This window comes from Heterodontus francisci, chromosome 1, assembly GCF_036365525.1.
Source record: "Heterodontus francisci isolate sHetFra1 chromosome 1, sHetFra1.hap1, whole genome shotgun sequence".
Lineage (NCBI taxonomy): Eukaryota > Metazoa > Chordata > Chondrichthyes > Heterodontiformes > Heterodontidae > Heterodontus > Heterodontus francisci.
This window is the reverse complement of record NC_090371.1, coordinates 122974877-122991378: the sequence shown is the minus strand read 5'-3', so window position 1 is coordinate 122991378 and position 16502 is coordinate 122974877. Positions and strand designations below refer to the sequence as shown.

General features: G+C 45.4%; 1 protein-coding gene across 1 annotated transcript in view; it reads left to right on the top strand.

Moving 5' to 3' along the window:
- LOC137371994 (mast/stem cell growth factor receptor Kit-like) overlaps window positions 1–16502 on the top strand; it is a 103715-nt gene that overhangs the window by 71707 nt on the left and 15506 nt on the right. The window contains exons 15-19 of the mRNA XM_068035225.1: window positions 7351–7439; window positions 9702–9829; window positions 9983–10105; window positions 10665–10776; window positions 10882–10981. Of these exons, the coding sequence (XP_067891326.1) occupies window positions 7351–7439; window positions 9702–9829; window positions 9983–10105; window positions 10665–10776; window positions 10882–10981 (552 nt within the window). The remainder of the gene's footprint in view (window positions 1–7350; window positions 7440–9701; window positions 9830–9982; window positions 10106–10664; window positions 10777–10881; window positions 10982–16502) is intronic.

Here is a 16502-nt window from a genome sequence, read left to right as displayed (position 1 = left end):
AGGGGCCCCAACAACCCCACTGCCTTGTGGGCGTCTCGGGAGAGACCAAGGCTAAGGGAGTAAACCCTAACAGAAAATCCGGAGCGGAACCCCGTAGGCGGTCATGTGTCACCTTTGGCATGTTTCCGGCAGTTCCTGCAGCCATACTGGTGCCAAACGTCGTGTCCTGCACTCCTTTGGACCCCACCAGAAAGGCCGAGAGGGGGGTTTTGACGACTGGGCAACTCTCAACCTCCATAAATTTGCCCAGGCATGCGCCATGGAGAGGTCACTCCATAGTTGCCTCACAGCGACTAAAACAACACGGAAGGCAGCAGTTACGGGTTATAAGTCCAGATAAATTGGCGTAGAAACTGGGCGCCACGGGTTGCCTTTGTCGGTGGGAGAGGTCATTGCACCTCACTGGACAGCTACCGCCCGCCTCAAACCGGGCAGCCCCCGGTCAATAAGGTTCTGTCCCGCCACAGTCTGCCTGCTTCAATGGGTGCTTGGAGCTCAGGGTCATTGCCCGAAAGGTGGACTGATACACCGCACCAAACAACATGAAAAAAGGAAAGAAGGTACCAGCCCTTCGCTTTGCAAGCTGGAACGTCAGAACTATGTGTCCTGGCCTGTCGGAAGACCTTACACAAATCAACAATTCTCGGAAGACCGCCATCATTAACAACGAGCTCAGTAGATTCAATGTGGACATTGCAGCACTTCAGGAGACTCGCCTCCCCGCGAGTGGCTCTCTAGCAGAGCAAGACTACACCTTCTTCTGGCAGGGCAGGGATCCTGAAGAACCAAGACAGCATGGAGTGGGCTTCGCCATCAGAAACTCCTTGCTCAGCATGATAGAGCCTCCCTCAAATGGCTCGGAACGCATACTGTCCATCCGACTGCTCACCACCTCTGGTCCAGTACACCTACTCAGCATCTATGCTCCAACACTCTGCTCCGCACCTGAAGCTAAAGACCAGTTCTATGAACAACTCCATAACATCATTAGCAGCATCCCCAACACCGAACACCTATTCCTGCTGGGGGACTTTAATGCCAGGGTTGGGGCCGACCATGACTCATGGCCCTCCTGCCTTGGGCGCTATGGCGTTGGAAGGATGAATGAGAACGGGCAGAGACTGCTTGAGTTGTGTACCTATCATAACCTCTGCATCACCAACTCGTTCTTTCACACTAAACCCTGTCACCAGGTTTCATGGAGGCACCCAAGATCACGTCGTTGGCACCAGCTAGACCTCATTGTCACAAGGTGAGCCGCCTTAAACAGTGTTCAAATCACACGCAGCTTCCACAGTGCGGACTGCAACACCGACCACTCCCTGGTGTGCAGCAAGGTTAGACTCAGACCAAAGAAGTTGCATCATTCCAAGCAGAAGGGCCACCCGCGCATCAACACGAGCAGAATTTCTCACCCACAGCTGTTACAAAAATTTCTAAATTCACTTGTAACAGCCCTTCAAAACACTCCCACAGGGGATGCTGAGACCAAGTGGGCCCACATCAGAGACGCCATCTATGAGTCAGCTTTGACCACCTACGGCAAAAGTGCGAAGAGAAATGCAGACTGGTTTCAATCTCATAATGAAGAGCTGGAACCTGTCATAGCCGCTAAGCGCATTGCACTTTTGAACTACAAGAAAGCCCCCAGCGATTTAACATCCGCAGCACTTAAAGCAGCCAGAAGTACTGCACAAAGAACAGCTAGGCGTTGCGCAAACGACTACTGGCAACACCTATGCAGTCATATTCAGCTGGCCTCAGACACCGGAAACATCAGAGGAATGTATGATGGCATGAAGAGAGCTCTTGGGCCAACCATCAAGAAGATCACCCCCCTCAAATCTAAATCGGGGGACATAATCACTGACCAACGCAAACAGATGGACCGCTGGGTTGAGCACTACCTAGAACTGTACTCCAGGGAGAATGCTGTCACTGAGACTGCCCTCAATGCAGCCCAGCCTCTACCAGTCATGGATGAGCTGGACATACAGCCAACCAAATCGGAACTCAGTGATGCCATTGATTCCCTAGCCAGCGGAAAAGCCCCTGGGAAGGACAGCATTACCCCTGAAATAATCAAGAGTGCCAAGCCTGCTATACTCTCAGCACTACATGAACTGCTATGCCTGTGCTGGGACGAGGGAGCGGTACCCCAGGACATGCGCGATGCCAACATCATCACCCTCTATAAAAACAAAGGTGACCGCGGTGACTGCAACAACTACCGTGGAATCTCCCTGCTCAGCATAGTGGGGAAAGTCTTTGCTCGAGTCGCTCTGAACAGGCTCCAGAAGCTGGCCGAGCGCGTCTACCCTGAGGCACAGTGTGGCTTTCGTGCAGAGAGATCGACTATTGACATGCTGTTCTCCCTTCGTCAGATACAGGAGAAATGCCGTGAACAACAGATGCCCCTCTACATTGCTTTCATTGATCTCACCAAAGCCTTTGACCTCGTCAGCAGACGTGGTCTCTTCAGACTACTAGAAAAGATCGGATGTCCACCAAAGCTACTAAGTATCATCACCTCATTCCATGACAATATGAAAGGCACAATTCAACATGGTGGCTCCTCATCAGAGCCCTTTCCTATCCTGAGTGGTGTGAAACAGGGCTGTGTTCTCGCACCCACACTTTTTGGGATTTTCTTCTCCCTGCTGCTTTCACATGCGTTCAAATCCTCTGAAGAAGGAATTTTCCTCCACACAAGATCAGGGGGCAGGTTGTTCAACCTTGCCCGTCTAAGAGCGAAGTCCAAAGTACGGAAAGTCCTCATCAGAGAACTCCTCTTTGCTGACGATGCTGCTTTAACATCTCACACTGAAGAATGCCTGCAGAGTCTCATCGACAGGTTTGCGTCTGCCTGCAATGAATTTGGCCTAACCATCAGCCTCAAGAAAACGAACATCATGGGGCAGGATGTCAGAAATGCTCCATCCATCAATATTGGCGACCACGCTCTGGAAGTGGTTCAAGAGTTCACCTACCTAGGCTCAACTATCACCAGTAACCTGTCTCTAGATGCAGAAATCAACAAGCGCATGGGTAAGGCTTCCACTGCTATGTCCAGACTGGCCAAGAGAGTGTGGGAAAATGGCGCACTGACACGGAACACAAAAGTCCGAGTGTATCAGGCCTGTGTCCTCAGTACCTTGCTCTACGGCAGCGAGGCCTGGACAACGTATGCCAGCCAAGAGCGACGTCTCAATTCATTCCATCTTCGCTGCCTTCGGAGAATACTTGGCATCAGGTGGCAGGACTATATCTCCAACACAGAAGTCCTTGAAGCGGCCAACACCCCCAGCTTATACACACTACTGAGTCAGCGGCGCTTGAGATGGCTTGGCCATGTGAGCCGCATGGAAGATGGCAGGATCCCCAAAGACACATTGTACAGCGAGCTCGCCACTGGTATCAGACCCACCGGCCGTCCATGTCTCCGTTATAAAGACGTCTGCAAACGTGACATGAAATCGTGTGACATTGATCACAAGTCGTGGGAGTCAGTTGCCAGCATTCGCCAGAGCTGGCGGGCAGCCATAAAGACAGGGCTAAATTGTGGCGAGTCGAAGAGACTTAGTAGTTGGCAGGAAAAAAGACAGAGGCGCAAGGGGAGAGCCAACTGTGCAACAGCCCCAACAAACAAATTTCTCTGCAGCACCTGTGGAAGAGCCTGTCACTCCAGAATTGGCCTTTATAGCCACTCCAGGCGCTGCTTCACAAACCACTGACCACCTCCAGGCGCGTATCCATTGTCTCTCGAGATAAGGAGGCCCAAAAGAAAGAAAAGAAGTTGATATGCCAACAAATGTATTATTCACAAAAATACCCAGAGATGAATTATTGAATGCATATTTGTAGAGTGGACAAGTGCAACTTTTACTTCTGCTGACTGGAACACTCAGGCTGTATATTGCTGTTAAAGAAGCCATTTGCCAAAATAGATGAAGAGCAGTGTCACTCTGAATTTGTTCAGTTGCTGATATGACATTTAATTTTAATGACATCCTGGGGTCAAACTGCTGCTTCACAGCAGGAGTTCAGCAAAGCTATTGACAAGGTGAATAGAATTGTTTACACGGGACATCAAATAAACTGCAATGCTGAGTGCCCCCTTTAGACTACGAGATTGCTCCCTCAGGCAACAGACCCTCCGGGAATGGGCCCCTCCTGACTGAAAGTGCCATTAGTGGCAACTATAAACAACACCTACCAGCTTAATTAGGTGGAGTCTGTTATTTTTGAGATCTGGTCATGACTCTGCCTGTACAGGATAACGATGGATTTTATTATTTTTGGCCTGTATGGAACTTCTCCCGATATTGGGGAAAATCCGTGTCCAAGAGACAACTTAGCATGTGTATATTTATCTAATTTTCCCTTAAAACATGCAATGGTCTTAAGCACTGCCTGTGGCAAAGTATTCTATGTTCCAATGACATGCTGCATAAAGACATTCCTTCTCACCTTCTGCTTACTCTCTCAGTGAAATTCAAACTGATGACTTCATCACTCCGACTTCCCAACCAAAATAGTCTTTTCCCATTCATAATTTTAAAAAATGACAAGTCAATCTCCACTTAGCCTTCACTAAGTGGAATTAGTGGAATTATCTGAATATCTCAAGGCTCTCCTCAGAACTATCGGGCTGAATTTTATGCCGCCCCAGTGGGTCAGATGGTAGCGTTGGGGTGGCGTAAAATTGAGCGGGAGGCACCGGGAGGCCTTCCTGCCCCACTCCCGCCTCTGGCCAACTTTATGGCGGACGGGCGGGGGGTGGAGGGAACAGCTCACCCGCCCGAGGCCAATCAAGGCCCGTAAGTGGCCAATTAACAGCCACTTAAGGGCCCTCGCCTGCTTCCATGGGTATTTTACCTGTGGCAAGCTGGGGACGTGAAAGCTGACGGCTTTTTCGCATGCCAGTGGGGGTGAGGGGTGGGGGGGGGGGGGTTTGCCATGGCAGTCAGGCATAGGGTGCCTGATTGAGTGCCGTCTCGCCTCCCAACCCACCCCCAGGACCCAGGACGCACCCCCCTCCCACCCCCCAAACAACTACCTTTGCCTCACCAGCTCAACCGATCACCCCCCCCCCCCCCCACCGGCGAGGCAAGCCCAACTTACCTGAAGTCCTGGCTCCATGGCGTCGGTTGGGTTGCAGTCCAAGCAGTAGCCACTGCTCCCAGTGGCGTTGCTGGGACTAAGAGCTGCTAGCCCGCTGATTGGACGCCAGCTCACTAAGGCGGGCCCTCCTCCCTCAAGCGGTTGGAAGTCCCGTCTTGGGACAATTAAAGCCCCGGGACTCGTAAAATGTGGGTCAGATCCCTGGGCCTGGCAGAAATGGGTTAAGTCAGTGGCGTCGTCCTGTCTGCATACGGTAAAATCCAGCCCATAGTTTCCCATCCCTAGCATCATCATGTATGCTGTACACTCTCTATGGCTTTAAGATCCTTTTTTGTAAGGGTTTGTGAAACACCAATACTCTAACTGTTACTTAACCAATGTTTTGTATTAATTAATTATTACTTTTTTATTCTTATACTCTATTCCCCTACTTATAAAACTCACGATTCTATTGGTCTTTTTTATGGTTTTTTTTGCTGCATCCATACCTTCAGGGAACTGTGGGATCTAAATTAAATATTATTGTACCTAAAACAGGGGCAACAATAACCCTTTCAGCAGTGCTGAGGCCCACGTGCAATCTGCATGTGAGTTCGGGCCACTATTAAATTGTTTCGAGTCTCTTCTTAGATGATACACAAGCACCGACAGGTGTTTCTGGGTCTTGAGCATCCTAACCAGTGGGACCTCCGGAAGCCGCTTATAAAAACCCAAAAAAACTTGGAAATCTTTGAGTATCTTGTGCAGCCAGAATAAGCAGTAGAGCTCCTCCTGGCTCCACAAAAATAAGTGTGGGTTGCTACCGACGTGCACCTTGTCCCTTCCCCCCTCCCAATTGCCTCCCTTGCCCCGGACTTAGCTTTGGGTTTTGGCATGAGCTGAAATTTGCAAGATGCCTGCAGATCACCTGATTTATTCCGATGAAACCTGTGGATGAATTTACTTTGGTCTTCGGGCCTCTCCATTTAGAAGTGCTGTCACAGTCTGCAGCTGGAATCAAGCTCAGTTCGGGACGCTAAGGAATTTTAGGCCCTATGCATTTGAATCCCTGGGTCTCTGTGTTCATCAGCGCCCTTCAGTATCTTTCCTTAAGTGTATACTCCTACCTATATGTCCACTGCAGTCAGTTGAGTGAGCCCTGGTGTGTGAAGGAAAGATAGTGCCGTGGTACCTCACTGTTGAATCATTTTCCAGGCAAAACAACTGTAGGCACTATTAATCTGTCAACTTCAGGTTTCACTGCTATTGGGAGAGCTTTTTATATTTTATGAATGCAACTAGATTTGCTGTGCACTCTTGGCAACAAGGCAAAGACTTGTGAGTCCTGCCAAAGAAGTGCAATTAAATTGGGCCATGAACATTAGGACAATGTTCTGACTGAAAACATCTACTCCAGCAGCTCACTGGTGTTCTCTGGACTGGAATAGATATACCTGATCAGAAATTGGAAATGCCAGCATTTCGTTTAAAGGTTTTCTCTGGTTAACCTATGAATTATGATTGCAGTAGTTCTCTGTTATTTAATATAATATGTTTAAATATGTTTAGAAATACTGAAAACTTTGCAGATATCTAGATAGCATGACATTCATTTCTGTGCACAAATACATTTGAGAAATATTTGAATATTATTTGGGTCTTTCCAATCATCCCATGATACAATTCCTCTGTTGTCTGTTTACAGTCAGGTCTGAGTCAGTTTTAGCATTTCTCCTCAGACTGAGGAGTCCTTCCCATCTTCCAATGAACCTCATGGAAATATTACTAACTCTCCAAATTTTAATTGCATTCACTTCCAAATGTTCTTAAGCAGATCAATTCTATTTTGCTACAGAGAAAATCTGTTTTATTTGTCACTAAAATAAAAACAAAATACTGCGGATGCTGAATGAAAGGTCACAGACCTGAAACGTTAACTTTGCTTCTCTCTCCACAGTTGTTGCCAGACCTGCTGAGTATTTCCAGCATTTTCTGTTTTATTTGTCCATTCGACATTATACTTCAAACCCCCCACCCTGTCTTTTGCATACTTTTTCTTCATTAAATCGTGAATTCTTGACCACCAGAATTTTTGATTCAATCCTGGTTTGCAGCAGATTTTGTTCACAGGCTAGTTTGTGTACACTTTTGGATGTAAAACTAACTACTGAATAAGATGCCAAAAGTTAAGAGATCACATGCACCTGTAAACAAACATACCATTGATTTGCTTTATCATTACTATAGAAAAGGTTCTGGATCATACATGGAAATGAAGCCAAGTAAGATAGCATCTCTGCAAAAAAACGTGGACAAAAGAAGATCCCCAAGCAAGGGTAAGTTATCTGTGTGTGGTCGGACTACTCATCATTATAATTGTGTCTTTGCAAAGTGAATAAGTAAATGTGCAAAACCAAACAACGTTAGCAGCCAGGCATGAAGTTTAATGTCACAGAAAAAGAAAAGGTTCCTAACTGATGTAAGATGCAACAGAGGAGCTGAGGATGTGGTATACTTACTGGTCTTGTTTCCTTTCTCACAATGGAGGCTTATTTGAATGAATGAAGACATGAATGCAGGCTGATCAGCGGTGGACAAGGGTTAGAAGCTGGCTGATCACCTTCACGGCCACAATTTTCCATCAGAATGTGTCCAAATATGGGTGGGCACATGGGTGGTAATGATGGAGTCACATCATGCAGTACAATTTCTGTGATTATTACCATAGCAAAGTTGAACACAAGGAATGGCAGCATGTTTCTGGCATCCAACACTGCTGTGGATTTAACTGATTTAAATATTGAAAGCTCTCCGAAAGGAGTGTGGACACTCTCGCCCCCCCCCCCCCCAAGTAATATTTAGTTTATTTTCAAAGGCCGCCCCCTTTCTTCAGCTAACCCACCGGGAACTAACCCTATCCAGCTGCTGCAGGCTCCCAGTAACCTGAAGTGTGCAGCTGCCATTCGCCTGCCTTTCCAGGTGGGCAAACTATAGCAGGCAGGAATCCGGTCAGAAAGCTACCCAAATTATGACAAATTCCCCTGGGTCAGCAGAGGGAACATTAGGTGGATGCTGACTTCATGTTGCATATTCACCAAAGCAGAAAATCTCATCCTCTGACTCAAGGTCTGATTCAAACTTTGAAGGATTTCAATTAATCTGTAACACTTCACCAGCTATGTTACAACAGCAGCATAAAAGCATAAAATGAAAATGGTTTTGAAAATTTCAACTTTAAATTTTTGTTGTTTCCACTGCACATGCATTGCTATAATATCGACCTTCATTTCACATGTAGGTCATGGGTTTTTGAGGGCAATGTTTGGTTGGAAAGTAGGGATCATCCTATACATGGGCCACCTTACATGCAAGTAACTTATATGGTTGATGAAACTCTAATAGGAAGCTGTCAAAAAAAAACCGACATGCTAATCCCAGTTTGTGAGCACAAATAGGAATCATTTGTATACTCCTGGATTGAATTACATCTACGTGATACACAAACTGTAACTTTTGATTTAAGAGTTATACAAAGAAACTAGAATATTAGAAAAGCATGCAAAGAGCCAAAATTTGCATGCATTTGATTTGCAAATGAGTGGCTTTCACTGTACCTGTATTTCCTGTGCTGCATAAACTCACATCAACTAACAAACTGGCTGTCGCGTTGACTACTTTACAACAGCAACCACACTTCAAAGTATTTCATTAGCTTTAAAGCATTTTGAGATGTCCTGAGGTCATGAAAGATGCAGTTTTGCCAGTGTTGCCAAATCCCAAGACTAAATGGAGAAAAAACACTCTAAGTTAATGTAGGGTTGAATTTTACAGGGGACATTGAAGTCCTGCCACAGGGGCCAAAAGTGGGAGGTGACTCGGCTCCAATGGGCAGCAGGACCTTGGAGTCGCATTTTGCTGGTGATGGCCATTTGAGGAAGGTGGCCTGCCTCCATGAGCTGCTGACCCAATCAGAGGGCCCGCAGCTCAGCAGCACCACTGCTAGTGGTGGCTGGTGCTGAGGCTGCAGCTCCAGGATGAGGGTGCCTCAATGATGGGGCACCCTCGAAGAGAAGGCAAGTTTTTTTGTGGAAGCTGGGGCCAGGCAGGCAGGCCCTGGCGATCGGGGGTGGTAGCTGGGTGGGGTGGGGGGAGTGGGGAGAGGATTTGCGGTGCACTGGTGCACCGTTGCCATGGGGACAGCCATTGCCACCAAGGGGCCCCTCCGTGGGCCATGAAGCAGCCATAAAGGAGGACCTTCACCAGGAACCAACTGGGAGGCCACCAGGTTTACCTGGCAGTCATCCAACGTGGTGGCTCCTCCCGAGGTGAACAGAATGTCCGTGATGTCGGGAAGTGGCCATTCATTGGCGGTCGAGCCACTGAGATCCCTGCCATTGGAAATATGCCATAGTGGCGGGAAGACATCGGGCTCCCCTCCCAATGCCTGCCCCCACCATATTACCGGCTTTCCTGCCTCCCAGCCCCACCCCAATGGGCTGGGAAAGTTCAACCTGTAATGTTTATTTTAGATTATACAGTCTTAAATGTGTTTTTTTTAATGATTATTTTGAATTAACATTGAACATTTTATTGTCTAGAATCATACAGTGATAAGGAAAACAACAATGAGGTCATCGAAGAGTATAACTTGGCTCTGGAAATTGAAGATCTTCTCATCTTTTCCTATCAGGTGGCAAAAGGAATGAACTTCCTTTCCTCAAAGAATGTAAGCTTATATTCAACAAACTATTAGTTTGAAGACCATTTCAGATTCATAATTCCTTCAAGTGTAAATATTATTGATGATTTTGTTAATTAATAATAACATAATTTGTGTTTGTTGTACAGTGTGTTAAATTACATATTTCACTTATTACAGTGCATTCACAGAGACTTGGCAGCAAGAAATATTCTTCTAACAAATGGACAGATTGCAAAAATATGTGATTTTGGGCTGGCCAGAGATATCAGGAATGATTCCAACTATGTGGTGAAAGGCAATGTAAGTCATTCTGGAGAATTAACCATTGGTGTCTGAACATAGCCAACAGGGATTATGGCACATACAGCACTAGATCATTAGAAGATCTGAAAAATACCAGTGGGGACTCAAGCACATATCAGCTCCTGAACTCAAAAAACTCAAAAAACTCAGATACATGTCCACACTGGACTATCAGGGACTCAGGCACATATCCATACTGAACCATTGGGGACTCAGACACTTATCACTACATTTGTTTCTGCTAGGCTTCTACACAGTCAACTCTTAAACTGTTTGCTGGCAGTAGTGATCTTGAGCAACTTCTCCTCCCACCCACTTCTCAGCAAAGCACCCTGCTCCGAAATAGGGTCAACACCTTTCAAAGATCTGGCTGGAATCAACATCTCAACATGTCCAGAAATCACTGAGAATAACTTGCAAACTCCATATGACACTATATCAGTGCATGAATAATCAAACAATTATATTTTAATTATATTTTGTGCTGATGATTTTGAAAATATGATGATTGCATACTCAGATTGGCTTTGAGTTGAATGATCTTTTTAAAATCCAGGCTCGTCTTCCTGTGAAATGGATGGCTCCAGAGAGTATTTTTGACTGTGTGTACACATTTGAGAGTGACGTCTGGTCTTATGGCATTTTGTTGTGGGAAATTTTCTCATTAGGTAAGATTGTATCCCTTCTTCCTTTTCATTTTAGTACTTATTGCTTTAATTGTATGGACATGTATGCAAGTCTGTAGTAAATGGTTTAATATCCTTTCACTATAGGGAGCAGCCCTTATCCTGGCATTCCTGTGGACAACAAGTTTTATAAGATGATCAAGGAAGGCTACAGGATGCTCAGTCCTGAACTTGCATCTATTGAATTGTAAGTAATTGATTTTCTCTAACTGGTTACAGCACAAGTTGCTTTCTTTGTGGATATCCTTTCTCTTTGTGTGTGAGGGCTCGCTCAGACAACAGCTTGATATTTTTCCAGACTTGCAACAGCAACAATTATCCAGTCTCGCAATTCATTCTGTCAGTAAGCCAAAGTAAACACGTGTGTAATACTTAATTATTTGTTGTCAGAGATTTGTGCTTTTGTTTAGGGGATAGGAAGTCATGACGTTATACATCACTTTCGTCAGGTGTTACAACCTCAACCTCCAGCCAGCTGTCATTTACAATAACAGTAATGTTTGCTTACCAGTTGTGCGTGTGATTTTTATGACCATATAAATGAAGTGATGGTTGACTACAAATGCTGTATGCCATTCTCCTTTTGCTTGTGTTGCCTTGTGATCATTATGAATGAAAGCAAGCTAAAGATAAAACATACAAAACAATGGCAAACTTGTTCAACCATATGCAGCTATGCAATGTGGGAATATTCTTATCATGATGATGCTGTTTAATAAGTACTATCTTAATAAGAGCATTTAAATGTTAATTTGGTTCAGTGGTAGGTTCTCTAAAAGGTTATGGTTTCAAACACTGCTCCAGGACTTGAGCATTTAATCAGTAATGAGGACTGCTCAGTTATTGGAGTCACTGTCTTTCAGATGTTCTGTTTCAATGAGGCCCCTGTCTGTTCAGGTATATTCAAAAGACAGCAGGTAAGATTCTCCCATTGTCCTCGCTGACATTCATTCCTGAAGAAATGCCACCAAAAACAGATGAACTGTGCCCAGCTTTGCTGCCACATTTACCTATTTAGCATCAGTGACTCCACCTCAAAATAATTAATTAGCAATTTAGAATGCCCCGTGGATCTGAATGAACATTATAAATTAAATGCAATTGCAATATGTTCTAGCCATAGTCCCAAAGGAATCTCTCCCCATAGAGAGACACAGTTGGTGATGTATAGCTTGAGTATCACCACTCCTCAAGCATAGGGCAAGGTGAGGAGGCAGGCCTTCATGAGCTACCACAGCCAGTAGAGGAATTGAACCTGTGCTGGTGACATCTTTCTACATCATACTCTAGCCAACTGAGCTAACCAACCCCCCCAAATTAAAGCATAATTAAATATAAACACTACCTCTTGCTATTTTTGTTAAACCAACATTACTGAGCCCCAATTTAGTCTGCAAGCATTCTGCAATATTTGTCAGAAATGAACAGATAAGGGAGTATTCCTATTAGCAAATGTTGAATGCCTTACAACAAATTTAAACATTACTTTGAGTGTGAAGGAGGCACTGTGCATTGGATATGGCTTTGAAGAACTGAAGGAAACATATTTGATTCTCCAAACATGCTGCATGGGAAGCAGTGAGTGGAAGGGGCACAGAGAGGGTAGATAGAGGGAAATTGTGTCCGCTTGTTGGGGAGTCTAGGACGAGGGGAGAATAGTCTAAAAATTAAAGCCCGACCTTTCATGAGCGAGATGAGGAAACACTTCAACAAAGGGTGGTAATACTTTAGAACTCTCTTCCATGGATGGCAGTTGATGCTCGATCAATCATAAGTTTTAAATCTGAGTCCTCTGGTTCTTGACCTTTCCGCCAGTAGGCCCAGTTTCTCCCTATCTACTCTTTCCAGACTCTCATGATTTTGAACACCTCTGTCAAACCTCCTCTCAACCTTCTCTTCTCTAAGGGGAACAGCCCCAGCTTCTCCAATCTATTCATGAAACTGAAGTCTCTCATTCTCGTAAATCTTTTCTGCACCCTCTCTAAAACCTTCACATACTTCCTAAAGTGCGGTGCCCAGAATTGGGCACAATACTCCAGTTGAGGCCAAACCAGTGTTTAATAGAGGTTTATCATAACTTCCTTGCTTTTGTACTTAATGCCTCTATTTCTAAAACCCAGGATCCCATATGCCTGACTAACCGTTTCCTCAACTTAACCTGCCACCTTCCACAATTTATGCACATATACCCCCAAGTTCCTCTGCTCCTGCATCCCTTTTAGAATTGTATCCATTATTTTATATTGCCTCTCTTCATTCTAACTACTACATTTCACACTTCTCTGCGTTATATTTCATCTGCCACGTGTCCGCCCATTCCACCAGCCGATCTCTGCCTTCCTGAAGTCTATCACTATCCTTCTCACGTTTCACAATTCTGAAGACTTTGAAATTGTGCCCTGTACACCTAAATCTAGGTCATTAATATGGATCAAGAAAAGCAGTAGTCCTAGTACCGACCCTTGGAAAACCCCAATGAATACCTTTCTCCAGTCCAAAAAACTGTTCACCACTATTCTCTGTTGCCTGTCACCCAGCCAACTTTGTGTCAATGCTGCCACTGTCCCTTTTATTCCATGGACTTTAACTTTGCTGGCAAGCCTGTTATGTGGTATTTTATCAAGTTCCTTTTGGAAATCCATTAACCTCATTAACCATCAAGCCTTTCTGTTAAACCATCAAAAACTCAATCAAGTTAGTTAAACATGATTTGCCCTTAATAAATGCGCGCTGGCTTTCCCCAATTAATCCACATTTGTCCAAGTGACTGTTCATTTTGTCCCGGATTATCACTTCTAAATTCTTTCCCATCACTGAGGTTAAACTGATTGTCTGCAGTTTCTGGGCTTGTCCTTACACTGGCCCCTTCCCCCACCCGCCCCAGAGTGCTCTGCAATTGCTCAGTGACCTCCAGGAGCTCCTGGATGCCGGTGTGATCCAGGGCAAACACGTCTGCAGCTCAAAGAGCTTCGGCTCAGAGTAATTGAACTGGAGTCCAAGCTGCAGACACTGCGACACATCAGGGAGGGAGAAAGTTACCTGGACATTTTGTACCAGGAGGCAGTCACACCCCTTAGGATAGGGTCTTCTGATTTGGTCAGTGGTCAAGGACAGGAGAGTGTGGCTGCAGCTGAAGGAGGTAAGATGACTCAATGGGCAGGAGTGCAGGAGCCTCAGCCTTTGCAATTGTCCAACAGGTTTGAGATTCTTTCAGCTTGTTTGGATGTGAGTGGGGGCTGCAGGGTGGATGAGCAACCTGACCATGGTACCATGATACAGGAAACCATTCAAGTGGAGGGAGAAAAAAGGAATGTAGTGATAGTAGGGGACAGTATAATTAGGGGGATTGACACTGTTCTCTGCAGCAAAGAGCGAGCGTTCAGAAGCTCCAGAGTTCAGGACATCTGCTCAGGGCTGGAGAGGTACTTACAGTGGGAGGGAGAGGATTCAGTCATCATGGTCCATGTAGGTACCAATGATATAGGCAGAACAAGAAAAGAGGTTCTGCATAGTCAGTATGAGGAACTAAGAATAAGAATAAAATAAGAATAAGAACTAAGCACCAAGCCAAAGACTTGCAGGTTGATAGGTAAATTGGCCATTATAAATTGCCCCTAGTGTAGGTAGGGGAATTGTGGGGGTGTGAGAGGGTACAGGGATTAATGTAGGATTAGTATAAATGGGTGGTTGATGGTCGGCACAGACTTGGTGGGCCGAAGGGCCTGTTTCAGTGCTGTATCTCTAAATAAAAAAATAAAACAAATAAATAAATTAAGAAGCAGAGCCTCTAAGGTAATAATCTCTGGATTATTACCTGAGCCACATGCAAATTGACATAGGGCAAATAAGATTAGAGAAATTAATGCGTGGCTCAAAGACTGGTGTGGTAGAAGTGGGTTCCGGTTCTTGGGCACTGGTACCAGTACTGGGGAAAGTGGTGGCTGTACTGTTGGGATGACCTACACCTGAACCATGCTGGGGCCGGTGTTCTAGCGAGCTGCATAACTAGGGAAGTAGAGAGGGTTTTAAACTGAATAGTGGGGGGAAGGGATCAAATTTGGGAAGATATGGTAAATCAAAGAGTAGAGGCAAGGCAAGAGAGAAAGGTATTAATATGGAAAATGATAAACAGACTGTGACAGAAAAGGACAGAGAGTACAAATCTAAGGGTAAATCAACAGATAAGGCTAGGGATTACAAAAATAATAAATGGACACAACTAAATACTCTGTATTTGAATGCACGTAGTATTTGAAACAAAACAGATGAACTGAGAGCGCAAATGGAAATAAATAAGTATGATCTGATAGGCATTATAGAGACATGGCTGCAGGACTACATAGATTGGAACCTGAATATGGAAGGGTATACGGCATTTAGGAAGGACATGAAGCTAGGAAAAGGTGGAGGGGTAGCTCTGTTAATTAATGATGGCATTAGTGCAATAGAAAGGGATGACCTAGGTTCAGGAGACTGGAACTTAGAAGCAGTTTGGGTAGAGATGAGAAATCATAAAGGCAAGAAGTCACTTGTGGGAGTGGTGTACAGACCACCTAACATTAACCACACTGTGGGACGGGGTAGTCTGAAGAGACCACGTCTGCTGACAAGGTCAAAGGTTTTGGTGAGATCTGTGAAAGCAACGTAGAAGAGCATCTGTTGTTCGTGGCCTTTCTCCTGTTGCTGGCAAAGGGAGAACAGCATGCCAATGGTGGATCTCTCTGCTCTAAAGCCACACTGTGCCTCAGGGTAGACACGTTCAGCCAGCTTCTGGAGTCTGTTTAAAATGACTTGAGTGAAGACTTTCCCCACTATGATGAGCAGGGAGATTCCACAGTAGTTGTTGCAGTAACCGCGGTCACCCTTGTTCTTATAGAGGGGGTGATATTGGCATCACGCATGTCCTGTGGTACTGCTCCCTCATCCCAGCACAGGAAAAGCAGTTCATGGAGTGCTGGGAGTATAGCAGGCTTGGCACTCTTGATTATTTCAGGGGTAATGCTGTCCTTTCCAGGGGCTTTTCCACTGGCTAGAGAATCAATGGCATCACTGAGTTCCGATTTTGTTGGTTGCTCGTCCAGCTCATACATGACTGGCAGAAATTGCATTGAGTGCAGTATCAGTGACAACATTTTCCCTGGAGTACAATGCTAGGTATTGCTCCACCCAGCAGTCCATTTGCTTGCGTTGGTCAGTGATCATTTCCCCTGATTTAGACTTGAGGGGGCGATCTTCTTGATGGTCTGCATGGAAGATGGCAGGATCCCCAAGGACGCATTCTACAGCAAGCTCGTCACTGGTATCAGACCCACTGGCCATCCATGTCTCCGCTTTAAAGACATCGGCAAACACGACATGACGATTGTGACATTGACCACAAGTCGTGGGAGTCAGTTGCCAGTGATCGCCAGAGCTGGCGGACAGCCATAAAGGCGGGGCTAAAGAGTGGCAAGTTGCAGAGACTTAGCAGTTTTGCAGGAAAAAAGACAGAAGAGCAAGGAGAGAGCCAACTGTGTAACAGCCCCGACAACCAATTTTATCTGCAGCACCTGTGAAAGAGTCTATCACTCTAGAATTGGCCTCTATAGGTGCTGTTCCACAAACCACTGACCACCTCTAGGCGCTTACCCATTGTCTCTCGAGACAAGGAGACCAAAGAAGAAGAAGAAGGGATGGGGTAGAAAGAAAAAAATAATGGCAGCTTGTCA